Below are 27,088 nucleotides of genomic sequence, written 5' to 3'. Positions count from 1 at the left end.
CAAATCATATGTCCTTTTAAGAGTGCACATTGTTGAGTAAAAGAACAAGCCTCGTATCTTGTAGTTGATTGAGAATATTCTTTTAACATGATAGGCCCAAATAGGGATCTCTGCCTCTGAAGAATTTATGCTTAATACCTTTTCAGGGCCATGAACTTAGCCACAGATCAATGGACAAACATGTTCCACAAATCCTGGCATTTCTTTCCTGTGATGTTGTCTAAAACTATGTAAACATTCTTTGGGGATATAGTTGTTGGCATTTCATGCTCCTCAATGACGTGAGGGCTACCCATATTAGTTCTCTGACTGTGGTGTGATATTTACACACTGAAATGTCATATGTATCAGAAGAACTGCAACCTATTTTGAATTTTCCACAAGCCAGGTTGCTGTACTTTCCAATGACCTGATTTGCTTGAAAAATAAGTGTAATTTTTGCTGATAATAAACCAGAGCCACTCTCTAGTGACCCTGTTAACCTTGGGATTACTAATTACTGTAGGCATGGACATAACACCTTGAGTCTGGGGAATAAACAAAAGTCTCGTTAGAAGATTCATCAGGCTTATGTCAATTAGGTCCTCGTTTATATTTATAAGAAATTTCCTTATAATCAATAAGAAAATAGATAATCTAAAATGTAATAAATGGAGATCTATCTGTTTTGAGGTATTAAAAGGATACAAGATCAGTAAAATTCCATTACTTGTTGGGGAGGAGATTATGTAAGGTGAAACATATTTTCATTTATTATGAAATTTTAAAAAATTAGGCATAACAAGAGTCCAGTGAAATAATCACTTATTTAAGGTTATTCATAATTTTTTAAATGTCCATTTAAGTAACTTTATGCTATCTAATTTAGTTTCCCAAGCATCTCTGAATAGAGGAGCAAAAAACAATTATGGTCAAAAGCAAAAACATCAAGACTGGCTTACTATTCAGTTTTATATGAGTTTTGTGAGCAGTGATTCTATATATTCAGGGTTTAGTTGCTTCCGAATTGAGCTAACAATTGCATCTCTGGGATTTCTAAAAGGACAAGACACCATAGCTAAGGTAAATATAACTGGGTATGGTAATTGTTAAGGAATTACCTAAAAATAGCTTACTGTCCAATGAGGACATTTGGACACAAAGAAAAAATACTCCTTGAAGACTGACTGTAAAAGTTGATAGAATCTAAGACGTGGCAAAAACCTTCAAAATGTGAAAAAATTAAGTAAAATTAAAACAACTTCAAGATAAACATTTTTCAAAGAAACTTCAGTGAAATATCAACTCTATATTTTGCCAACAATGTAGGGTAAACACAAAGTTTAAAGTCAAGCAGAGAAATAAGTTGGAATTGAATCTTTACATGGGCAGGAAATGAAGAGTATCAAGTATTTAGGTAATTTTTTGGCTCAAGGTAGAAGCAGAAACTGACCTGTGGTTAGAATTTGCTGTACAATAAAAGTTCTCCAATTCATTTTTTGGTATCCGGACCCTTTTACACTCTTAAAAATTATGGAAGATTCCAAAGAGTTTTTGTTTATGTGAGTTATGTCATCAACAATAACCAATTAGAAATAAAACCAGGACATTTAAGAAATATTTATCGATTCATTTTATATGACATTAATAAACCCATTACTGGCTAACATGAACATTATGTTTCTATGAAATATGTCTATATTTTCACAAAGAAAAAATTTAGTGAGAAGAATGATCTTGTTTAACATTTTTGTCTCTAATGTCTGGCTTAATGGAAGACAGCTGAATTCTCTGTCTGCTTCAGTGTTAACTTTGTTGCAATATCGCATGTCATGTAGTCTCTGGAAAATCCCACTCTACACTCATAAGTGAATGAGTGTGACAAAGAGAAATGACATCTTAGAATTATTATGGAAATAATTTCGATCTTGTGACATCGCTGTAAATATCCTTAGGACTATAGACATCACTTTGAAAACTTTGGATATACAACATAGTTTTGGCATGTGTTATTGTAGTGGGGCCACAGGTCAAGGAATCAGCACTTGTGCCCTGTTTCTAAGACAGCAGCACATCAACCTATGTCTTCCCTGAATGAAAAACTGGCTTTGCAGTCATCTGACTTGGGAATTGTCATTCCTCCTCTTTTCCCTCAAACATGTATAATTTCTCTCATCTCAGAGGGCTATAGGAATATCACAAAGGATTCAGACAAGCTTCAACAGGACCAGTGGAATTGTGAAGTGAAATTTCAACAGAAAAATACATCTTTCAACTTTTTCCATTTGACTTGTTATTTTGTCATTTCTACTTCTTTCTTATCTTCTTTCTTTTTCTCTTTTGCTCTTCTTTTTCTAGTTTGAAAAACGATATAGGGTCAATACCTTACTCAAAGAACTTTTGAAGTGACGGGTGAAAGCCAAATGCAATGTAACAAATGACCTTTAAAAAAAGCAGCTTGGAGTAAACTGAAAAGCAAAGAAATCTGAGGTCAAATTTAAGTGTAACAGAAATGTCAGACTTCTGAAAACACACTAAGAATTCAGGCAGAATGCCATGAGGCTATTCACAGTTAAAAGCCCCAATGTCAGGTTAGAATTAGAAAACCATCAGAAGTACAGAACTGTTTTTCCAACAGGTTTTGAGTCTGATGACACACTCGGCATCAACTTGGAAGAAAAATGTCAATATGAATATCTTTGCTATTTTTCAAAAAACAATCAGACGTGACAGAAGAAATTTTTTTCTGGGAAAAATGGTGAATAAGGCTTCTTTAAGATGATCGTCAACTTCTATCTACTGAATGTTTCATGTTCCTTCAAAAATTTTCACATGATTACAAAATATTAGAATTCAAGGAAACTTGGAGACCTGGTTCAACCTCGTGATTGTACAGATGAAGAAACGGAAACTCAAGAGAGTTTGAGCTGTTTTCCTAAGGTCATTCATGGTGACACTGCAACTAGACTCCAAATATTCAGAATACTAGGTCAGTTTTTCTAGCAAGGCCTTCTAATCTTTTGACTAGATATTATCATATATGCTTATATGATATGCACAAGACTAATTTGGGTGTATTTTTAATTTTATTTCATTCTAAGTGGATCAAAGAGACATATAATAGTGAGCAGTGTAATTTGTCTGTTTGGATCGGGGCACTGATCCAGTCATGAACCAAAAGGAATAAGAATGAATCATAGGCCCAAAGGGACATAGGAACTGTACAGACATTTCCTGATGGATAGTCTATGGTCTTATGCATGGATATTGGGAATTGTCTATATAGTCATGGTATTAATTAAAATTATTATTTAAAATTAAAGAATAGTTATTGATTTTGTTCCTCTTTATGATTGCATTTTGATTTTACTTATAGACAAGCTTAGAAAGGTCCTATCTTAAGCAAGTGGTGTATTGAAAGCACAATGGAGAGATTTTGTGTTTGGATGCATTAGACGTTACATGCAAAAGCAGCATGATGTTAAGAAAAAAAATAGGAATTTTGAATCTAAATATAAAGGTTCTTCCTATCTTATGCCCTCTCTCTCTAAACAAATTTATCTGCACCCTTAACTTAATTCCCATTCTTCTCTGGATGATTTCCAGATCGGGGTCTCTAGCTTAGATATCCTTGTTGAACCACCACCAGTCATCTCAAGCACACCTCAAAGCCAACATACAAAGCCTGAACTGCAGGGTTCTTGTTCTTCTATAATCTATTTGTCACCCAGCATGCCCCATCTTAGGGAATGCTTCTATTATCCTCCTACTTACATAAGACAGAAACCTAAAAGTAATCCTTGACACCTCTCTTTTTCACTACTCCTCCCCATTCAATCCTGTCATTTTTACTTCTAAATGTTCTGATTCTCTTCATTTTATTATGTCACCACCACCACCTTCTAAGGCTGACTTGCCATTCTCAGACACCTGGACTACTTCTATAGCTTCCTATCTCATCTTCTCTCATCTACTTTTGCTTCCCTCACCAAATCCATGCTTCACTCAGAAACCAGAGGAATCTTTGAAAGATGAAGATCAATTCAAAATATTCTCTCACTGAGAATCATTTATAGCCTTCTTGTTGCTATCAGAATAAAGACCAAGTTGCTTAACATGGTCCTGTTTAGAAGACCTTAACATGATCTTCTAGTTCCATTTGAACATATCTGTTCATCTTATATCACACACTCCTTCCCTGGATTCCAGGCACACTGGCTCTCTTCCCGTTTCTTAAACACAGTTTCCACATTTCACAGATTCCCTCTTCCCAGGAAGCTCTTCTCTTACTCTCCTTTTTCACCAATTCATTCCCACTCATCTTTGATCTGAAATCAAACATAACTTCCTCAGGGAAGAATTTTCCCACTCTGGAGAAAAGATTTGGTTCCTTTATGTTATCATGGAACCATGTGCTTTTCACTCAGAGCTGTTATAACACCTGTTATTTTACATTTATAATTCGGTAGTGGCCTATTTCTCCCCACCTCCAGTAGACTGCAACTCCATAAAGGCAAGATTATGTATCTTTTTGCTTAATATGCTTGCTTCAGGGCCAAGCATAAGTAGGCCATCAATAAGTACATATTGAGTGAATGAATAGACAAATTGGGTTTCAATTTCTTCATCTGTAAAATGGGGATCAGTAAAATGGAATTTCTAGATGTTGGTAACAATATTAAAGAGATTGTTTTATAGGTCAAATCACATAACATTGTAAAAGAGCTTAATAAGTAAGCTATAAGTCATTATTCCATTGTCAAATATTTATTAAGTTGCTAACGCTTTTAACATATACATTTTGACAAGTGAATTTAAGCTTACTGAAGCTTACTAGAAATGAAATTGTTCCCATGAATTTATTGATATTTACAATTTGGCACTGAAAAAATCTGAAAACTCTAAACTCTCTTAAAAGTATAGTTATGATGAAGAGGATAATGACGATAAGAATGATTGGCAGCATTTATGAAAGCTCTCATAAGTACTTTATCCTGTAAGGTACATGATGCTTATTACTCCCCAAAATTGTCCAAGGTCATTCAAGTAATAAGTGACAGAGACAGATATGTTTGATTTCAAAGCTTATATTATCAACCATGAAATATGGAAGCAACTCCAGAAACTCTTCAAAAGTACACAAAGGCAAGACACATATCTTTGGGTTTATGCACTTCTATGTTCTTCATTTTTAGTATATCACCTTGACTCTCCCTTCATGGAGAATACTGAAACTTTCACATTTTTCTCTTCCATATCCATAGTTATCTAAAATCATATTCATATTTTTCCTTCCCTCCCAACTGAGAGGAGCAAGTTACTCTCTTCCTCTCCTTGATAAAACTTCCATTTGCATTTTTGGTCCAGGTTGTTGGCTGTTGGTGCCATCTCATTTTGTCAGTTCACCCATCCCTGTTTTCTGATCTTTCCTTCATGCATCTTTCATCTCAGTTTTTAAACATGCTTGAAGCTCTTTTATTTCAACAAACATATGAACCCCAAACATCAAAATCTTTTTCTTACCTCCTCCAACTTTAGTGATCTTCTTGCCTTTACTAGCAATCCTATTCCAAAAGGCACAATTTATTTTTCTCCATTTCCTCTTCAGGCCTTGAAGTATGGCATCCAACTTCACTACCCAAATCTGCTCTTTCTTCTATAATTCGTCTTGGTTAATGATGTAATTATTTATCATTTACCCAAATCAGAAAGCTCAAAGTCTTCCTTATTTCCTCTCTCTTTTTCACTTTCCTCTGAAATGTTTCTCAAATCTGTTCTGTAAATTTCTACTGATGCCTTGATCAGGCCCAGACCATTTTTCAAGTAGACTATTTCAATACTTGCATCTATCTAATATCCTTGCTCTTATTCTATTCTTTTTTCAGTCCACCCTTCACAATAATTCACAGAATTATCCCTGTATAAAATAAATCTGATTGTATGACTACCATTCTTAAAATTCCATGGGCTGCAGTAAAGTTAGTTCCTAGTAATTACCTGACTCATGAGGCCCCAAATGACCTAAACTGAACCACTCTTTTCAACCTTGTCTCCCAGTACAATTCCCTTCTAATATTATATTAAATTACTATTCTCTGAACCTCCATAACTGTGACCATGCTAGTCTTTCTTCCTGGAATGCCATTTTCTCTCTTCTCCGTTCAGGAAATTCCTATGAATGTTTCAACTCAGAATTTAATTCCTTTGTGAAGCTTTTCTTACTTTCCCTGAGAGAATTTGCCTCTCTCTTCCTTGGGGGCATACAGCACTTAATACTTTGATTATAGTATAGAGTATATTGTGTGATTTTCAGTTTGAGTCTTTCCCTGTAAACTGTTTAGAGACAGTCATTATGACCTATTCGGCTTCTTTGAGTCATTGCATGCCAATTTCCATGTACACATATTTTTGCTCAATAAATAAATAGAAAGGATACACCATCATCCATCACTTGATTACTTAGTCAGATGTGGAAGTTATAACTGTCTACCTTTTCCATATTCTATTCTGCCTGCTTACAATGCTAGTTAAGAATGCATTTTAGCATACATTAATTAATCTCTACAATAAAGAATATAGTGGTTTAGTGCAAACATTTTTGTGGAATATTTTTCTAAGGAAACTAATTTTGAAAGCTACGGCACTGCCTATTAAGTATTGCTCTTTTTCCTGCAAAACAATAATTTCACATCACGTAGGATGGCAAGTTCTGGTACCTTGTCAAATTTTTATTTAAGCTTCTGATGTAATCCTCTGATGCCAATTTAGAGTTACTATTTTTAAATGAATACTTCCCTTGAACTGCCTTCTAATTCCTTGGGTAATTTCTGCTTATTATTAGTACTTGAATAGTTGCACCTGGGCACCAGGGTTCAAGAAAACAGAAACCATCTGCCAAGAACTACAGACCTTAGTTAGCCCTTGGTCTCTGGTATTCTGACAGTACTGCCTTCTCTAATGGAAGTATCAGTACCTGGTGAACACACTGCTAACACTCAGTCATGGAAATATTAACACCCTATGGCCCACACGAGCTAAATCAAATCTCAACATGTCTCTTGCTAAAAATAAGCCAAAAGGAGGTGGTGAACCTTCAAACAGGATTAAGTAATCAACAATAGTAAAAATTATCCAAGCTAGAAATGGAGCACACCAGTTCTCAGGAGGTTAAGCCATTGAAAAAATAAGACTATTCAAAGTAGAAAAAATACAGACCTCTGAAGAACTCACCCTGACAACTCACTTAACAAGCACAAACTGTTTGTTCTCAGAGAAGTCAGCTTTTGAATTTAGAGAAGTTGAGAGGTTCATTTCTGGAAACAGCTTGTCCTCAAGTTTTTTAATAGTTCAGTTAAACTGAGAGTGGGAGTCATAGGATAAGTACAGTGGAAATACTCCAACCTTTTCAGTGACCTGTTTTGATGCATGATAAGGAACTGTTCAATGTGCAAATAAATCCAGTTTCTACTAAGTTCCCTGAATGACGCTTAATAAACAGCACTCTACTTTGAAACCAGTCCCTATAACCTCTAAAAATCTGGTTATTCAGAAAAAAAGAAATTACACAGTGAAGTAGAAACATCCAAGCATAAGACGGTAAGTACTGCTATTTACTATAATCAAACTACTTTAGGATAGTTTTATTTACATATTTAGTATGTAAACAAATAGTATGTATTTATGTAGGAAGGCTGTAAGTCAATAGTGTTAAGATTGCAAGCTCCAAATCTCTGGATTTAACTCTAGCTCCTTAACTTACTAATGTCAGTTGGGCAACTTAACCCCAGTAAGCCTCAGTTTCCTCAATGGTAAAATTGGAATAATAATAGCATTTGCCTTAAGGTTATTGTAGATAATAAAACGAGGTAGTATTAAGGAGCACTAAGTAAAAATCTGATCTTTATATTTAAAACATTAAGTGAATCAAATAGATGTTCAGCATCTCTTTAAGTAGAGAAGGCTCCTATAAACAGAATTATGCTTAGTTATCAGGAATCAGAATTTTGAAGTCCATCTAGTGAATCCTCTTATTTTATAAGCAAGAAAACTAATCAGTATTACAGGCTTCATTCTGACAAAGATTTTTGTAAGAAATATTACATGAACTTAACAAAAAATATTAGTTAACACATTTAGATGTCTTTAAAATAGACCAAGGTACATCTTAATAAAACAATAAGTTACCAAAAAAAAAAAACCCAAAAAAACCCCCACCAGTTAATGCTTTATAAACTTTAGAAAGTTGCCCCATAAGAAAATTATGCTTTAGAGATATAGTCATAGTTTTTACCTTTACAATTACTCTTTAAATATTTTTAATAGTTTTATAGAGATATAAATACCATACAATTCACTCAGAGTGTACAATGTAATGATTTTTAGCATGTTTCTAGAGTTGTGGAACCATAACCACAAAACGAAACCTCATATCCATTGGCACTCATTCCCTATTTTCCCCCTCCTCTAGCCCTAGGTGATCACTAGTCTACTTTCTGTCTCTATCCATTTGCCTATTCTGGGCATCTCTTATATATGGATCATACAATATGTGGTCTTTTGTGACTAGCTTCTTTTGCTTAGCATGTTTTCAAGGTTCATTCATGTTGTAACATATATTAATATTCGTTCTTTCTTATTATTGAATACTGCTACATTGCATGGATAGACCACATTTTATCTATCCATTCATTAGCTGATGGCCATTTGAGTTGTTTCTACTTTTTGGCTATTATAAATAATGCTGGTCTGAACATTCATGTAGGAGTTTTTGAGTGAACCTACTTTTTATTTATCTTGAGTATTAGCTAGGAGTGGAATTGTTGGGTCATATGGTAACTTGATGTTTAATATTTAACAAACTGACAAATTGTTTTCCAAAGTGGCTGCCCCATTTTACATTCCCTTGAGCAACATATGAGATTTCCAATTTCTTCACATCCTTGCCAATGCTTATTGTCTTTTTGATTATAGCCATCCTAGTTAGTGTGAAGTAGTATCTCATTGTGGTTTTCATTTATATTTCCCTAGTGGTTAATGATGTTGAGCATCTTTTCATGTGCTTACTGGGCATTTGTATATTTTCTTTGGGGAAATGTTGGATCCTCTATTTATTTATTTAAAAAAATACTTATTTATTTGGCTGCGCCTGGTCTTAGTTGCAGCACATGGGATCTTCGTTGCCGTGTGCGGGATCTTTGTTGCGGCACGTGGGATGTTTTAGCTATGGCACGCAAACTCTTAGTTGCGGCATGTGGAATCTAGTTCCCTAACCAGGGATCGAACCCGGGCTCCCTGCATTGGGAGTGGGAGTCTTAGCCACTGGACCACCAAGGAAGTCCCCCTCTGACCATTTAAAAATTGGGTTATTTATTGTTTTGTTATTGAGTTGTAAGAGTATTTATATATTCTGAATACAATTCCCTTATCGGATATATGATTTGCTAAATCTTCTCTTACTCTGTGAATTGTTACCTTCACTTTTTTTTTTTTAACGTTCACATTTTGAGCCAAATTTCTAAGAGCTAATCAGTTCAGGAATGACAAAATAATAATTGTGCTAATATTCTAAGTCTTACTTGAGCCAAAAACAACTAGAATTTAGCAAAAAATTTTTGTAGATATTGGCTATTCTTATCTATCTAAATCAGAAAAAGATGTTAGGAGTAAGGTGGAAATGAGAACTTATTTTTTTCCAGAAGGTTCTTGAAATACAAGTATGAACTGTAAATAATTCCAATGAAACCAATCAATTGTTAATTGATTTTCTTATCATAGCATTATTTCATTAATTCATTCACCTGTACAAGGAGATGTAGGAAATAAAGATAATTGATGATTCCCTCAAATAATATAATTTAAATATTAAAATAAAGTAGTATAAATAATCATAATGTATTTTTGAGAGTGATTGAGCCAATACTGAGTAATTACTATGTCCCAGGTATTATTAAGCCATTGGGAAACAGAAACACTATGATGAACTGTTTTGCCTTAACTAGCTCTCAGTCCAATATGGGCAAATTACATGTTTCACATATTGCATGTAAACACATTGCAATAAAATGTAATTCATAAAGAAACAAAGCACTGTATTAGGAAGATGTGGTCAATTTTATCTGGCAAGATCAAGGAAGGATCCACCTAGAAGAAGCCTTATAAAAAGGGGAAAAGCTGCAAGGTCAACTAAAAGAAAAATTCTCTATCTATCTATCTATCTATCTATCTATCTATCTATCTATCTATCTATCTATCTATCTATCTATCTATCTATCTATCATCTATCAAGGAAGAGTGGGCATCTGAGCATGCAGTAATTAATGGAAGACATCAGAAAACTGAATAAAATATTCAACGTGAGAGGCACAAAACATGTAGGGTTTTAAGATAATTTGTAAATTTTGAGCTTGGAAGATTGAGAGGAACCTATTAACTCTTACAAATAATAGAAAAAGAAAACACTTTCTCTTCCTTTCCCATGCTAGAAATTTTATAAAAGACACAAATTTTAAAATAAACCTAAATAAATCCTTTGAAAAGTCCTTTGTGTCACTTTCTCTCCCTCCTTTCTCCTTCATCAGGATCTTGAGAGAGAATTTAGAACAGAACTGGGTGTCACAATTCTTCTCTGACTCTAGAGATTGCAGACTTTCTTCATGGCATCGGTGAGCTGATGCCATCAAGACAGACTTAAAATATCTCTTCTTGGCTTTGAATATGAAACAGAAGCCAAGGAAGAGCTGCTTCCCCAAACCAGAGCCAGACACCACACTTGCTCCCTCATGCTTCTCCTTAACTAGAAGATGACATCATTGCCCCACCCGATCCCCTACCCCCATGCATTTTATTCTGAGGGAAGATCTGGAGAATATATAAGGGATAGCTTTTCCTTTTATTCTTGTCATCATCATTGGCTTATTAACTGAAAACCTACTGTAAGCAGGGTATTTTGCCAGGCTTTGCATTTTTCAGTAGTAAAAGATATTGTTTTAATTTTTAAGGACTCTTTTCTTTTGAGAGGGGGACAAGTAGAGAATTTCATTTTTCCCTATTCAATATTTTTTGTTGTTATTTCTCTAAGAGCAACTAGACTCTCCATTTAAGATACTATGGCCATTAATTATACTTCAAGTTTAGTACAGAAGACACAATTATAGTTTAGATTTGTTTAAAATTTATATTCATAGTTTACATTTATCTAAATTTAATATTCATAGCTACTGAAATTGGAAACAAAAGGAATTGCTATTGAATTAATCATATAGTCCTACAGCTTTTCTCTTCAAATTTTTCTCATTAGTAATGTCATGCCTGTCATGCAATTCTTACCTGGAAGTCAAAAGTCCAAGTGCCTCCAAAGGGTGAGAAAATTTCCATCTTCTCAAAATGGTATGCATTTCTGAAACAGTTGTTTCATCCCATCCAGGGGCACTACCCAGGACCAAAGGAAGGGAGCAATTTTCATTATTGCAGTAGAGGCGATAAAACCATAAGTATCTTCTCTTTTCCTCAGAGAGTCTGCAAAACCAGATGGGAAACTATAATTTACTGGAGTTTGCTACACGAACAAATGTTTGCTGTAAATACACAGTACAAAATGTTAGTCTAGTTCTTTGACTTTTATTTTAGTTTATTTTGGAAAACAAGTCCTTTATCTTTTTGGGACAGTTTGATAGGTTATTTTATCAGCTTATTTCCCACTAAATTTATTTTTTTATAGAAAAATAAAATGAAATAAACTTCAGTTCAGATAATTCACATTTATTTTTCCTCACTCTTATGCTTGCCACTTTTTAAAAAACGTCATTTTGGTTGGCAAAGTCTCTGTCTCCTTTAAGGCAGACCAAGTTTATCCGAATCCTGCAACGTGTACTACTTAGAACAAAGTTGCTTAACTATTTACTTTCTTACACTCTTTATAAATTAACTTAGACCCAAGTGGGCCTGTGGAGAAATGGCATATTTCGAAGACCATATTCCTTCATTTCAAAGCAAGTTTCAATCAGAGTTCAGAAAACTTTTTGCTCTGAACTTCAAAAACAAAGATCTCAATTTATCCCTGGATTCTGGCTTTAAATTCTCAGAGTTTGCTGGAAGTTTGGGGTTAAAATGCCAGTGAATAGGACTTCCTTAAGTGCTCAAGCGTTTCCCTCTGGAAAGTGGTCCCAACAGAAGATTTAAGTCTAGAACAAGGGCCATTGATTCACTGACAGTTTACCATGTTTTGCTTACACTCGAGCAAAAGCATTCAAGACCATGGTTCAGCTGAAGGACAGCATTTCTCACATGACAATGACAGCTTTTCAACACTGTCTCCTCCAAACTGATACTCTGTTGCTCAGCTTAAATTAACTAAAACTCCCAAGCAGGATAATAAGAATTATTGAAAGATTTTAAATATCGATATTTCTCTACAATTTCTTCTGAAGCCATCTTCATCTGCAAAGTGAAAGAACTGGATTATAGAGGATGATTTTTGAGGTACATTTAGGCTCCTTTTCTGTTTTGTCACTACCTTCCTCACCAGAAAGCCCTGGAAGAAAAAATTCCATAACCAAATTACTTCTATGGTATTAAAACAAGTTATTTTTTCCTAACTGAATTCATTTTTTCAATATTGAACAGTGATTTTTTTCTCTTTTACCTTCTTTTATTGAAGCATAATTTACATAAAAGAGAATGCATGGATTCAGTTAATTAAATTTTGCCAAATGCATATATCAAGTAAAAACTACACACTTTTCAAGATATAAAACAGTTTTCTTATGCCACCAAAGGCAAGCACTAGTATGATTTCTTTCACTTTAGACTAATATTACCTATTTTCAAACTTCACATAAATGGAATCATAGAGTAAATATTCTTTTAGTTATAGCTTCTTTCACTCAGTATAACGTTTTTTAAATTACCCATATTGTTGAGTGTATCAGTAGATTATTCCTTTTAATTAATGAGTACTCTTCCTTTGTATGAATATATCACAATTTCTTATCCTTTCTCATATTTGATGGACATTTGTGTTGTTTCCTGTTTTGGGATATTATGAATAAAGCTGCTGAGAACATTTGTGTGCATGTGTTCATATGGGTGTATTTTTCGTTTCTCCTAGAAAGTATCAAGGAGGGGAATGAGTTGGTTGTATGTCACATTTTTGTTTAACTTTTGAAGAAACTGTCAAACTATTCTCTGAAGTGGTTGTAATATTTTACATTATCATGTGTAGGGTATGATAGAACCAACTGTATGGCATTCTTGCCCACACTTGATTTTTGCCCATTTAAAAATATTATCCAAGTCTTCAGAGTTTAATTAAAAGCATACTGATCATTTGGAAAAAAAATATACATTCTAATGGGTGTACAACTGTATCTTTATCACTAATTTGGGGAGGACTAGAACTGTCATCTTAACAAAAGGGGTTATTTTAATCAATGACATGATATATCCTTCCATTTACTGAGATTTCCTTTAATTTCTCTTAGCAAAGTTTTGTACTTTTTAATGTAGAGATGTTGATATTGTAAATAGAATTTTGAAAAATAAAATTTATTTTCTATTTTTTACTCAAATACAATTGCATTTTGCACATTAACCTCAAATGCTATGATCTTACATAATCACTCATAAAAATAGAGTCAGTTTTATTTCTTTCTTTCCAACTTCTATACATTTAACACTTATTTATCTTGCCATAGTGCACTGGCTAGGATTTCCAGTGCAACACTGAAGAGGAATATTTAGACAAACATCTTTGCTTTGTTCCCAATTTAGGGGGAAAGCATTCATTCTTGCACCACTTAATACGATGTTAACTCTAGATTTTTCCATAGATCTAGATTCAACTCAGGAGTTGAAGTCTGAAGAAGTTCCATTCTACTCCTAGTTTTGTGAGTTTTTATCAAAATGGGTGTTGAATGTTGTCAAATGTTTTTTTTCCAAATATTTCAAGATGGTATGATTTTCCTTGTATATCTTTTTCCATTCTTTCAACTATAATCAAGCTGAATTCTTATATTTAAAATATATGCCTGTAAACAGCATAAAGTTGGATATTACTTTTGTAATGTAGGCTAACAATTTCTGCCTTTTAATTGGGGTTTTTATTAATTTATATTTAACAGAATATTAACATGATTGGGTTTAAATCAACCATATTGTTACTAATTTTTTTGTCCAAACTATTTCTCCTTTTTTCCTGCTTTCTTCTGGATTTTTTTAAATTTAATTTTTGTCATCTTTTTGACTTTTAAATGTACTCTTAAAATTTGGGGGGTGTGGTTTCTTTCAAGATTATAACATTCTTTTTTAGCATATCACAGCCAACCACAATTAATGTTACACACCTTATGTATAAGAATCTTAGAACACTATGCTTTTATTTTTCTATTTCTCATTCTTATTGTAGTTGTTACACATTTTACTTTCATGTATTGCAAACCCAGCTGTCTATTGTGATTATTTTTGTTTAAACAATTATTTTTTAAAATAAATTAATAAATGTGTAAAAAATGTGTATTTTTATTATCTACCTATTTTCCCTTTGTGGTGCTTTTCATTTATTCTTGTAGATTTGAGTGTCCATATACTTATCACTTCTTTTAGCATGAAATATTTTCTTTAAGATTTCTTATAGTACAGATGAGCTTATAACTAACTCAGCTGTGCTTAGTTGAAAACGTTTTAATTTTGCCTTAATTTTTGAAATGTAATTTTACTGGTTATATAATTTTTTTTTTTTTAAACATCTTTATTGAAGTATAATTGCCTTACAATGGTGTGTTAGCTTCTGCTTTATAACAAAGTTAATCAGTTATACATATACAATATGTTCCCATTTCTCTTCCCTCTTGCATCTCCCTCCCTCCCACCCTCCCCATCCCACCCCTCTAGGTGGTCACAAAGCACCGAGCTGATCTCCCTGTGCTATGCGGCTGCTTCCCACTAGCTATCTATTTTACATTTGGTAGTGTATATATGTCCATGACACTCTCTCACCCTGTCACATCTCACCCCACCCCCTCCCCATATCCTCAAGTCCATTCTCTAGTAGGTCTGTGTCTTTATTCCCGTCTTGCCACTAGGTTCTTCATGGCCTTTTTTTTTCCCTTAGATTCTGTATATATGTGTTAGCATACTGTATTTGTTTTTCTCTTTCTGACTTACTTCACTCTGTATGACAGACTCTAACTCCATCCACCTCATTACAAATACCTCCATTTCATTTCTTTTTATGGCTGAGTAATATTCCATTGTATATATGTGCCACATCTTCTTTATCCATTCATCTGTCAATGGACATTTAGGTTGCTTCCATGTCCTGGCTATTGTAAATAGAGCTGCAATGAACATTTTGGTACGTGACTCTTTTTGAACTATGGTTTTCTCAGGGTATATGCCCAGTAGTGGGATTGCTGGGTCGTTTGGTAGTTCTATTTGTAGTTTTTTAAGGAACCTCCATACTGTTCTCCATAGTGGCTGTATCAATTTACATTCCCACCAACAGTGCAAGAGAGTTCCCTTCCCTCCACACCCTCTCCAGCATTTATTGTTTCTAGATTTTTTGATGATGGCCATTCTGACCGGTGTGAGATGATATCTCATTGTAGTTTTGATTTGCATTTCTCTAATGATTAATGATGTTGAGCATTCTTTCATGTGTCTGTAGGCCATCTGTATATCTTCTTTGGAGAAATGTCTATTTAGGTCTTCGGCCCATTTTTGGATTGGGTTGTTCGTTTTTTTGTTATTGAGCTGCATGAGCTGCTTGTAAATCTTGGAGATTAATCCTTTGTCAGTTGCTTCATTTGCAAATATTTTCTCCCATTCTGATGGTTGTCTTTTGGTCTTGTTTATGGTTTCCTTTGCTGTGCAAAAGCTTTTAAGTTTCATTAGGTCCCATTTGTTTATTTGTGTTCTTATTTCCATTTCTCTGGGAGCTGGGTCAAAAAGAATCTTGCTGTGATGTATGTCATAGAGTGTTCTGCCTATGTTTTCCTCTAAGAGTTTGATAGTGTCTGGTCTTACACTTAGGTCTTTAATCCATTTTGAGTTTATTTTTGTGCATGGTGTCAGGGAGTGTTCTAATTTCATACTTTTACATGTAGCTGTCCAGTTTTCCCAGCACCACTTATTGAAGAGGCTGTCTTTTCTCCACTGTATATGCTTGCCTCCTTTATCAAAGATAAGGTGACCATATGTGCGTGGGTTTATCTCTGGGCTTTCTATCCCGTTCCATTGATCTATATTTCTGTTTTTGTGCCAGTACCAAACTGTCTTGATTACTGTAGCTTTGTAATATAGTCTGAAGTCAGGGAGCCTGATTCCCCCAGCTCCATTTTTCGTTCTCAAGATTGCTTTGGCTATTCGGGGTCTTTTGTGTTTCCATACAAATTGTGAAATTTTTTGTTCTAGTTCTGTGAAAAATGCCAGTGGTAGTTTGATAGGGATTGCATTGAATCTGTAGATTGCTTTGGGTAGTAGAGTCATTTTCACAATGTTGATTCTTCCAATCCAGGAACATGGTATATCTTTCCATCTATTTGTATCATCTTTAATTTCTTTCATCAGTGTCTTATAATTTTCTGCATACAGGTCTTTTGTCTCCTTAGGTAGGTTTATTCCTAGATATTTTATTCTTTTTGTTGCAATGGTAAACGGGAGTGTTTTCTTAATTTCACTTTCAGATTTTTCGTCATTAGTGTATAGAAATGCAAGAGATTTCTGTGCATTAATTTTGTATCCTGCTACTTTACCAAATTCATTGATTAGCTATAGTAGTTTTCTGGTAGCATCTTTAGGATTCTCTATGTATAGTATCATGTCATCTGCAAATAGTGACCGCTTTACTTCTTCTTTTCCGATTTGGATTCCTTTTATTTCTTTGTCTTCTCTGATTGCTGTGGCTAACACTTCCAAAACTATGTTGAATAGTAGTGGTGAGAGTGGGCAACCTTGTCGTGTTCCTGATCTTAGTGGAAATGGTTTCAGTTTTTCACCATTGAGGACAATGTTGGCTGTGGGTTTGTCATATATGGCCTTTATTATGTTGAGGAAAGTTCCCTCTATGCCTACTTTCTGCAGGGCTTTTATCATAAATGGGTGTTGAATTTTGTCAAAAGCTTTCTCTGCATCTATTGAGATGATCATATGGTTTTTCTCCTTCAATTTGTTAATATGGTGTATCACATTGATTGATTTACGTATATTGAAGAATCCTTGCATTCCTGGGATAAACCCCACTTGATCATGGTGTATGATCCTTTTAATGTGCTGTTGGATTCTGTTTGCGAGTATTTTGTTGAGGATTTTTGCATCTATGTTCATCAGTGATATTGGCCTGTAGTTTTCTTTCTTTGTGACATCTTTGTCTGGTTTTGGTATCAGGGTGATGGTGGCCTCGTAGAATGAGTTTGGGAGTGTTCCTCCCTCTGCAATATTTTGGAAGAGTTTGAGAAGGATAGGTGTTAGCTCTTCTCTAAATGTTTGATAGAATTCACCTGTGAAGCCATCTGGTCCTGGGCTTTTGTTTGTTGGAAGGTTTTTAATCACAGTTTCAATTTCAGTGCTTGTGATTGGTCTGTTCATATTTTCTATTTCTTCCTGGTTCAGTCTCGGCAGTTTGTGCATTTCTAAGAATCTGTCCATTTCTTCCAGGTTGTCCATTTTATTGGCGTAAAGTTGCTTGTAGTAATCTCTCATGATCTTTTGTATTTCTGCAGTGTCAGTGGTTACTTCTCCTTTTTCATTTCTAATTCTATTGATTTGAGTCTTCTCCCTTTTTCTCTTGATGAGTCTGGCTAATGGTTTATCAATTTTGTTTATCTTCTCAAAGAACCAGCTTTTAGTTTTATTGATTTTTGCTATTGTTTCCTTCATTTCTTTTTCATTTATTTCTGACCTGATCTTTATGATTTCTTTCCTTCTGCTAGCTTTGGGGTTTTTTTGTTCTTCTTTCTCTAATTGCTTTAGGTGCAAGGTTAGGTTGTTTATTCGAGATGTTTCCTGTTTCTTGAGGTAGGCTTGTATTGCTATAAACTTCCCTCTTAGCACTGCTTTTGCTGCGTCCCATAGGTTTTGGGTCGTCGTATATCCATTGTCATTTGTCTCTAGATATTTTTTGATTTCCCCTTTGATTTCTTCAGTGATCACTTCGTTATTAAGTAGTGTATTGTGTAGCCTCCATGTGTTTGTATTTTTTACACATCTTTTCCTGTAATTGATATCTAGTCTCATAGCGTTGTGGTCGGAAAAAATACTTGATACGATTTCAATTTTCTTAAATTTACCAAGGCTTGATTTGTGACCCAAGATATGATCTATCCTGGAGAATGTTCCATGCACACTTGAGAAAAATGTGTATTCTGTTGTTTTTGGGTGGAATGTCCTATAAATATCAATTAAGTCCATCTTGTTTAATGTATCATTTAAAGCTTGTGTTTCCTTATTTATTTTCATTTTGGATGATCTGTCCATTGGTGAAAGTGGGGTGTTAAAGTCCCCTACTATGATTGTGTTGCTGTCGATTTCCCCTTTTATGGCTGTTAGTATTTGCCTTATGTATTGAGGTGCTCCTATGTTGGGTGCATGAATATTTACAATTGTTATACCTTCCTCTTGGATCGATCCCTTGATCATTATATAGTGTCCTTCTTTGTCTCTTATAATATTCTTTATTTTAAAGTCTATTTTGTCTGATATGAGAATTGCTACTCCAGCTTTCTTTTGATTTCCATTTGCATGGAATATCTTTTTCCATCCCCTGACTTTCAGTCTGTATGTGTCTCTAGGTCTGAAGTGGGTCTCTTGTAGACAGCATATATATGGGTCTTGTTTTTGTATCCATTCAGCCAGTCTGTGTCTTTTGGTGGGAGCATTTAATCCATTTATATTCAAGGTAATTATCGATATGTATGTTCCTATTCCCATTTTCTTAAATGTTTTGGGTTTGCTATTGTACGTGTTTTCCTTCTCTTGTGTTTCTTGCCTAGAGAAGTTCCTTTAGTATTTGTTGTAAAGCTGGTTTGGTGGTGCTGAACTCTCTCAGCTTTTGCTTGTCTGTAAAGGTTTTAATTTCTCCATCACATCTGAATGAGATCCTTGCTGGGTAGAGTAATCTTGGTTGTAGGTTTTTCTCCTTCGTCACTTTAAGTATATCCTGCCACTCCCTTCTGGCTTGCAGAGTTTCTGCTGAAAGATCAGATGTTAACCTTATGGGGATTCCCTTGTGTGTTATTTGTTGTTTTTCCCTTGCTGCTTTTAATATGTTTTCTTTATATTTAATTTTTGACAGTTTGATTAATATGTGTCTTGGCGTGTTTCTCCTTGGGTTTATCCTGTATGGGACTCTCTGTGCTTTCTGGACTTGATTAACTATTTCCTTTCCCATATTAGGGAAGTTTTCAACTATAATCTCTTCAAATATTTTCTCAGTCCCTTTCTTTTTCTCTTCTTCTTCTGGGACCCCTATAATTCGAATGTTGGTGCGTTTAATGTTGTCCCAGAGGTCTCTGAGACTGTCCTCAGTTCTTTTCATTCTTTTTTCTTTATCCTGCTCTGCAGTAGTTATTTCCACCATTTTATCTTCCAGGTCACTTATCCTTTCTTCTGCCTCAGTTATTCTGCTATTGATCCCATCTAGAGTATTTTTAATTTCATTTATTGTGTTTTTCATCGTTGCTTGGTTCCTCTTTAGTTCTTCTACGTCCTTGTTAAATGTTTCTTGCATTTTGTCTATTCTATTTCCAAGATTTTGGATCATCCTTACTATCATTATTCTGAATTCTTTTTCAGGTAGACTACCTATTTCCTCTTCATTTGTTAGGTCTGGTGTGTTTTGACCCTGCTCCTTCATCTGCTGTGTGTTTTTCTGTTGTCTCATTTTGCTTATCTTACTGTGTTTGGGGTCTCCTTTACACAGGCTGCAGGTTCATAGTTCCCGTTGTTTTTGGTATCTGTCCCCAGTGGGTAAGGTTGGTTCAGTCGGTTGTGTAGGCTTCCTGGTGGAGGGGATTATTGCCTGTGTTCTGGTGGATGAGGTTGAATCTTGTCTTTCTGGTGGGCACGTCCACGTCTGGTGGTGTGTTTTGGGGTGTCTGTGGCCTTATGATTTTAGGCAGCCTCCCTGCTAATGGATGGGGCTGTGTTCCTGTCTTGCTACTTGTTTGGCATAGGGTGTCCAGCACTGTAGCTTGCTGGTCGTTGAGTGAAGCTGGGTCTTGATGTTGAGATGGAGATCTCTGAGAGATTTTTGCCGTTTGGTATTACGTGGAGCTGGTAGGTCTCTTGTGGACCAGTGTCCTGAAGTTGGCTCTCCCACCTCAGAGGCACAGCCCTGATGCCTGGCTGGAGCACCAAGAGCCTTTCATCCACACAGCTCAGAATATAAGGGAGAAAAAAATAGAAAGAAAAAAAGAGGATAAAATAAAATAAAATAAAGCTATTTTAATAAAAAATAAGAAAAAAAATTAAGAATAAATGTATTCAGAAAAATTTTTTTTTAATTTTTAAAAATAGATTTATTAATTTTTTATAGTAAAAAATAAGAAAAAAATTTTTAAGAAAAAAATGTATTAAGAAAAAAATTTTTAATTTTTTAAAATAAAAAATATGAAAAAACTTATTAAAAAATTTTTTAATTTTTAAAAATAGAAAATACGGAAAAAATAATTAAGAAAATATATATTAGGAAAAAAAAATTTTTTTAAGTTTAAAAAAAAAAAAAAAAAAAAAAATGGACGGACCTAACCCTAGGACTGATGGTTAAAGCAAAGCTATACAGACAAAATCTCACCCAGAAGCATACACATATACACTCACAAAAAAAGAAAAGGGGAAATTAATATATCCTGCTCCTAAAGTCCACCTTTTGAATATGGGATGATTCGTTGTCTATTCAGGTATTCAACAGATGCAGGCACATCAAGTTGTTTGTGGAGCTTTAATCCGCTGCTTCTGAGGTTGCTGGGAGAGATTTCCCTTTCTCTTCTTTGTTCGTAGAGCTCCCGGCGTTCATCTTTGGATTTGGACCCGCCTCTGCATGTACGTCGCCTGAGGGCGTCCGTTCCCCGCCCAGACAGAACGGGGTTAAAGGAGCAGCTGCTTCGGGGGCTCTGGCTCACTCAGGCCGGGGGAGGGAGCGGTACGGAGGAGGTGGGGCGAGCCTGCAGCGTCAGAGGCGTCGTGATGTTGCAGCAGCCTGAGGCGTGCAGTGTGTTCTCCCGGGGAAGTTGTCCCCGGATCACGGGAGCCTGGCAGTGGCAAGCTGCACCGGCTCCCGGGAGGGGCGGTGTGGCGAGTGACCTGTGCTCGCACACAGGCTTCTTGGTGGCGGCAGCAGCAGCCTTAGCGTTTCCTACCAGTCTCTGGGGTCCGTGCTGTTAGCCGCAGCTCGCGCCCGCCTCTGGAGCTCGTCTAGGCGGCGCTCTGAATCCCCTCTCCTTGCGCGCCGCGAAACAAAGAGGCAAGAAAAAGTCTCTTGCCTCTTCGGTGGCTGCAGACCTCCTCTCCGGCTCCCTCCCGGCTCGCCGCGGCACGCCAACCCCTTCAGGCTGTGTTCACGCCGCCAACCCCAGTCCTCTCCCTGCGATCCGACCGAAGCCCGCGCCTCAGCTCCCAGCCCCGCCCGCCCCAGCGGGTGAGCAGACAAGCCTCTCGGGCTGGTGAGCGCTGCTCGGCACTGAGCCTCTGTGCGGGAATTTCTCCGTTTTTCCCTCTGCGCCCCTGTTGCTGTGGGATCCGCGCTGATAGCCGCGGCTCGCACCCGTCTCTGGATTTCGTTTAGGCAGCGCTCTGAATCCCCTCTCCTTGCGCGCCACGAAACAAAGAGGCAAGAAAAAGTCTCTTGCCTCTTCGGCAGCTGCAGACTTTTTCCCGGACTCCCTCCCGGCTAGCACCAAAGCCCGAGCCTCAGCTCCCAGCCCCCGCCCTCCCCGGCGGGTGAGCAGACAAGCCTCTTGGGCTGGTGAGTGCTGGTTGGCGCCGAGCCTCTGTGCGGGAGTCTCTCCGCTTTGCCCTCCGCACCCCTGTGGCTGCGCTCTCCTCCGCGGCTCCGAAGCTTCCCCCCTCTGCCACCCGCAGTCTCTGCCCGCAAAGGGGCTTTCTAGTGCCTGGAAACCTTTCCTCCTTCACGGCTCCCTCCCACTGGCGCAGGTCCCGTCCCTATTCTTTTGTCTCTGTTATTTCTTTTTTCTTTTACCCTACCCAAGTACGTGGGGATTTTCTTGCCTTTTGGGAGGTCTGACGTCTTCTGCCAGCGTTCAGTGGGTGTTCTGTAGGAGCAGTTCCACGTGTAGATGTATTTCTACTGTATCTGTGGGAAGGAAGGTGATCTCCACGTCTTACTCTTCCGCCATCTTGCCCCTACCTCCAAAGCAATCTTTCCTGGTTATATAATTTTAAGTTGATGTATTTTCTTTTCCCCTTTCAAAATGCAAGATAATGTTATAATGTCTTTTGGCTTCCATTGCTTCTAATGAGAAATCCTCAGTTAATGAGTAATCTGCTGAATTATAGTTGTTCCCGTGGATGCAATTTGTTGATTTTCTCTGATACTTTAGAAAAAATTTATCTTTATCTTTAGTTTTCAGAAATTTGACTATAATGTGCTTAGGTGGTGTGTGTGTGTGCACATGCACACACGCTTGGGATTTGCTAAGCTTCTTATATCTGTGGGTTGATTTTTTTTTTAATCAAAGTTGTAAAATTTTGGCTATTATTTCTTTCAGTTTTTTTTTTTTTTTACTTCAATCTCTCTCTTCTCTCCTGTGTGTCCAATACACACATATTATATTACTTGATACTGCCCCACAGGTCACAAGGCTCTATCACTATTTTCAGGTTTTGTTCTTTCTGTACTTCAACATGGATAATTTCTATAGCCCATTCTTCAAGCTCACTGTTCTTTTTTTCTTCATTATGCAATCTATTAAGCTTTTCCAGTGATTTTTAAAAATTTAGATTTGTGCTTTTCAGTTCCTAAGTTTCCATTTTTCTACTGAGACTTCATTTGTTCACTCATACATATCTTTTTATTTAAATCCACAGAAGTCTTTATAATAGTTGTAAAATATTTGGATCTGTTTCTGTTAACTGCTTTCCCCCATCTTGGGCTATGGTTATATATTCCTGACTCTTCCTATGACTAGCAATTATTGATTGTACACTAAACCTTTAAAATTCTGCTTTTTGCTATCTTTTGAGTGTTGAATGTTTCAATTTTTTTAGTAGTCCGTTTAATTACTAGCAGATCAGCTTGATCCTTTTGAGGCTTGTTTTTACGATTTGTTAGGCTAGGCCAAGTATAGTCCTTAATCTTGGGCTAGAGCACACTTACTCCTAATATGCACCTTTCTGATTTCTTTATTGAATGTTGGGGTGTGGTGATCTTTCTCTATTATTACTAGTCAGAATTTCTATGTCTCCCAGAATTGGGCAACCTCTAGAATCTCCATTTATTTCACATCTCCCTGTAGCAGTTCTTTTGCAGTGCCTACAAAATCTCTATCTGCTCAAGAGTAGCTTAGTACTGAGCTAAATATAGAAGGGGACACCAATACATATTTCTGTAGCTTCTATCCTGTACATCTTCCTTTTCTCTACTATTATGCTCTGTAAATTCCAGCTGCCTCAGCATCATTAAACTCCGATCTCTGCCTTTTTTTTTTTTTTTTTTTTTAAATCTCAGCAAGACCTGCATTCTCTTCTTGAATTATATCTCCCAGATCTATGGTACAGAAAATGCCTCTGGGCTGAAAGTCACTTTATTAATGGGTTCACCTCAAGGCCTGTCTGCTCAATTTCTGAGAGCAGTTGTTTCATATGTATTTTTCTTGTGTCATATTTCTTTAATTCAGGAGGATTAGTCTAGTAATAGGTAATCTTCATGGCTAGAAGTGGAAGCATAATTTCTTTCATACCAAATTATTTTATACCTTATGTTCCAGGATTTTCTTTATATTTGACATATTCTTTTAGCTGTCATCAAGAAGGTGTTTTTCTTATTTTTACAAATATTATAGGCACATTTTCATTGAATTTCATTGAGTCTGAACTTTTTGACTGATTACATTTGATCAATTTGAAAGAAGGAATAATTAAGTCACCAACTAAATGATAAAATGTGGTATTTTGAAAATGAATTTAATCTGTTTCTAACACAAGTTTTATCACACTGAAGGCTGGTCTCCATCTGTTTTCACAGTCCAGAATGAAATTGTACTCTACTGAGCATTGATAATTGTATTTGAGTGGGTGAAACAGAGGAAAATGTTACTTATTTTATAGTATAAGTTATTCTCTTAAATAGAAACTGAAGTATAAAACCAGTTAGAAATCACTGGGGTTAATTTAAAAACACAAACCTTTAATATTTAAAGGCAGTTACTATGATTATTATTTGTTGGTTTTGATATTTTTTGTTTGAATATTTTAAAATTTCAAAGTATAGTATCTTTTTTATATATTAAAAATCTCTCATTACAAATATATTAGCCTCTGATATGTGACACACTTGTTAAATGCAAGGTTTTATATTTTTGATTAAGAAGTATAAAAAGATGCTTCACCTAGTTAAGATGACAATAGTCTAGTATAAAAATGGATCATCAAAATATGTGTCTTGAGGACTAAGAGAGTCTTTCAACATTTTCAATCCTTAAGGTAATTTTTATACCAAATTCTATGCAAAGGAACTTTATTCATTATAACATTTATTTCACATATATTATTTATCAGGCACAGTGTAGAACACTGGAAATGTAGTGATAAACAAGATAGATAGGTTCCTTGTTCTCTCAGTTCTTACAAGCTAATAAGAAAAAACACATTAATAAACAAGATGATAATAGATTTTGCTAAGTGTGATAACATAAAAGGTAATAAGACAGATTGTAAAGAGAGAAAAACTCCATTAGGTAGGGTGATCAAAGAAGGGCTCTTTGAGAAGATCACAATTAAGTGAAGACCTACAGGGTGAGATGATTCAGTCATGTGAAGAACTAGGAAGGAGTATTTCATGTAGAGGAAACACCAAATAAGAAGGCCTCGAGATGGGAGAGGGAATATAGCACATGTGAAGTATGTGAAGCAAACTGATGTCACTGGCTTGAAGTGAATGAGGAAAAGAGTAAGACAAGTTGAAATTAGAGATCAGGGGAGTAACAAGATTGCCCAAAATGGAATGCTTGATCACATTCAACACCTCAGTCTGGACAGTTTCAAACTTATTCCTCCTCCAGAAAATGACTCATCTGCCCAGTTCATCAACTCAAAACCCTTAGATTCTCCATTGACTTAACTTGATTCTTTGGTTTTTCAATTGACTTAACTCCTATTTACTAATAATCATGAAGTCACATCTTCTCAACTTCCAAATATGCTCCAAATCTAGCCATTACTACCAGTGTCCACTGCCATCTTCCTAGTTCTAGTGATCATGACCTCCTGCCTAAAACATTACATAAGCTACTCTGCTGTACTGCTTGCTTCCACTCTTACCTCCTCTCCAATCCATTCTTCAACTTGTAGTCAAAAGAATCACTCAAAAAGATTATTCAGATCACATGACTACCCCATTCAAAACCTTTAAATAATTTCTTATTCTTGGAATAAAATGCTTTATTATGTTATATATATATTATCACCATAAATATATGTATATATATATATATATATATATATATATACACACACACACACATAAAGAGTTGCTTTCTTAGTTTTATGCTTTTGTCATGTTAGTAATGAGAACCATAAGCTGTGGCTTAGATATTACCAAATATTAAAGTCAAGCAGTAATTACAAAGAGAGAATTAGTATTCTCTTATAATTCTTCCTGGTATTTTTTTTTCCCCAGAGAATTACTGTTTGACAAAATTTAAGTACTCCTTAGTTACTAATTTAGTGCTATTAAAACACGATTTATTTCTGTTCTTTTTTAATCTGCCATTATAATTAAATTTTGCATTTTCCTGTTTACTACCTACTTGAAGGACTGAGCAATGGTTTATCACTGTTAAATGCTTATCTATATCAGTCTCTGCTTTGTTGTTTTGAACTGAATGATCTCCAATCCTTTTATTTTTCCTTTGACCAAACTTAAAGTTGCTAAATGCCCCAAGGGAAAAAAAAATCTTTAAAAAAACATGAAAAATTACTAATTTAGTTCCTAAACATTAGTTGATCATCCAACAGGCATGATTTTAGGAAATGAAAGGAGTTACGTGGGAAGGAAGGTTCACTCTTGAAAGATATGAGTGCTTCTAGTATGACTGCTGGTATCATGAACAGCAGGCAAAATTCCCTCCCAAGAACTGGGTCACTTACAGTAAGGGAGACTGTTTCTGTGAAAGTCTGGCAATATGTTTTAAACATTCTTTTGGTGGTTCTTCAAGATCACTTCTATTCTCTTCAGAATCAAGTTTCATATATTCCCACTCAGTAGCTGGAAAATCAATCTGAAATAAATAAAATGGTTTGCCATGTATCAAATGCCTGAAAAATGCATTATTAATTTAATGATTTCTATCTTAGATTTATAGAAACTAAAGTAAAATAAATACCCTATATTTTCTGTGCTTTTTATTATTTAAAAATAATTTTAAAAGAATCATTACGGTTTGGACTTGGTGTTTAAATATACATGATATTTGGCAAATCCTCAATTATTTATATAAATGGTATATAAATTAGTAGACTGTAACATCATCTCAGAAAAAATGAGAAAAATAATAACATATGAACTTTTCATACAGTTAAATGTTACATTTTTGTTTAGTGCTGAAATTACATCCTTTCCAATTTTCATTACTAAAATGTCTTTCTATTATTAAATGATGAAAATTATAGATGGCAATTACACTTTTTTCATATAATCACTTGATAAAATAAAAAGAGTTACTTTATGTTGGTCTCTACTACCTGAAATCTGTAAGTCTGTGAACCACTCTGTAGACATGATAGTGAAATCTTCTCTGGTAAAGATCTGTTTCACGAGTATAAAACCAAATAGAATATTTTTGCTGTGGCTCTATAGTTCAGCTTTATAGACAGAACTAGAATGCAGGCCTTCTTTTATCCTGGCTCAACATGCTTTCCACTAAACCATGTTTAAGTGATA

The 27,088-nt window shown here is 35.5% G+C and overlaps 1 protein-coding gene across 2 annotated transcripts in view; it reads right to left on the bottom strand.

Annotated features, from left to right (window-relative positions):
* PIK3C2G (phosphatidylinositol-4-phosphate 3-kinase catalytic subunit type 2 gamma) overlaps positions 1–27,088 on the bottom strand; it is a 354,208-nt gene that overhangs the window by 228,599 nt on the left and 98,521 nt on the right. For both annotated transcript variants that reach the window (XM_036866811.1, XM_036866810.1), the window contains exons 14-15: positions 26,296–26,426; positions 11,305–11,493 (exon numbers count right to left, since the gene is read on the bottom strand). In XM_036866811.1, the coding sequence (XP_036722706.1) occupies positions 11,305–11,493; positions 26,296–26,426 (320 nt within the window). The remainder of the gene's footprint in view (positions 1–11,304; positions 11,494–26,295; positions 26,427–27,088) is intronic.

This window comes from Balaenoptera musculus, chromosome 10, assembly GCF_009873245.2.
Source record: "Balaenoptera musculus isolate JJ_BM4_2016_0621 chromosome 10, mBalMus1.pri.v3, whole genome shotgun sequence".
In the NCBI taxonomy this organism is placed as follows: Eukaryota; Metazoa; Chordata; class Mammalia; order Artiodactyla; family Balaenopteridae; genus Balaenoptera; species Balaenoptera musculus.
This window is presented reverse-complemented; position numbering and strand designations above follow the sequence as displayed.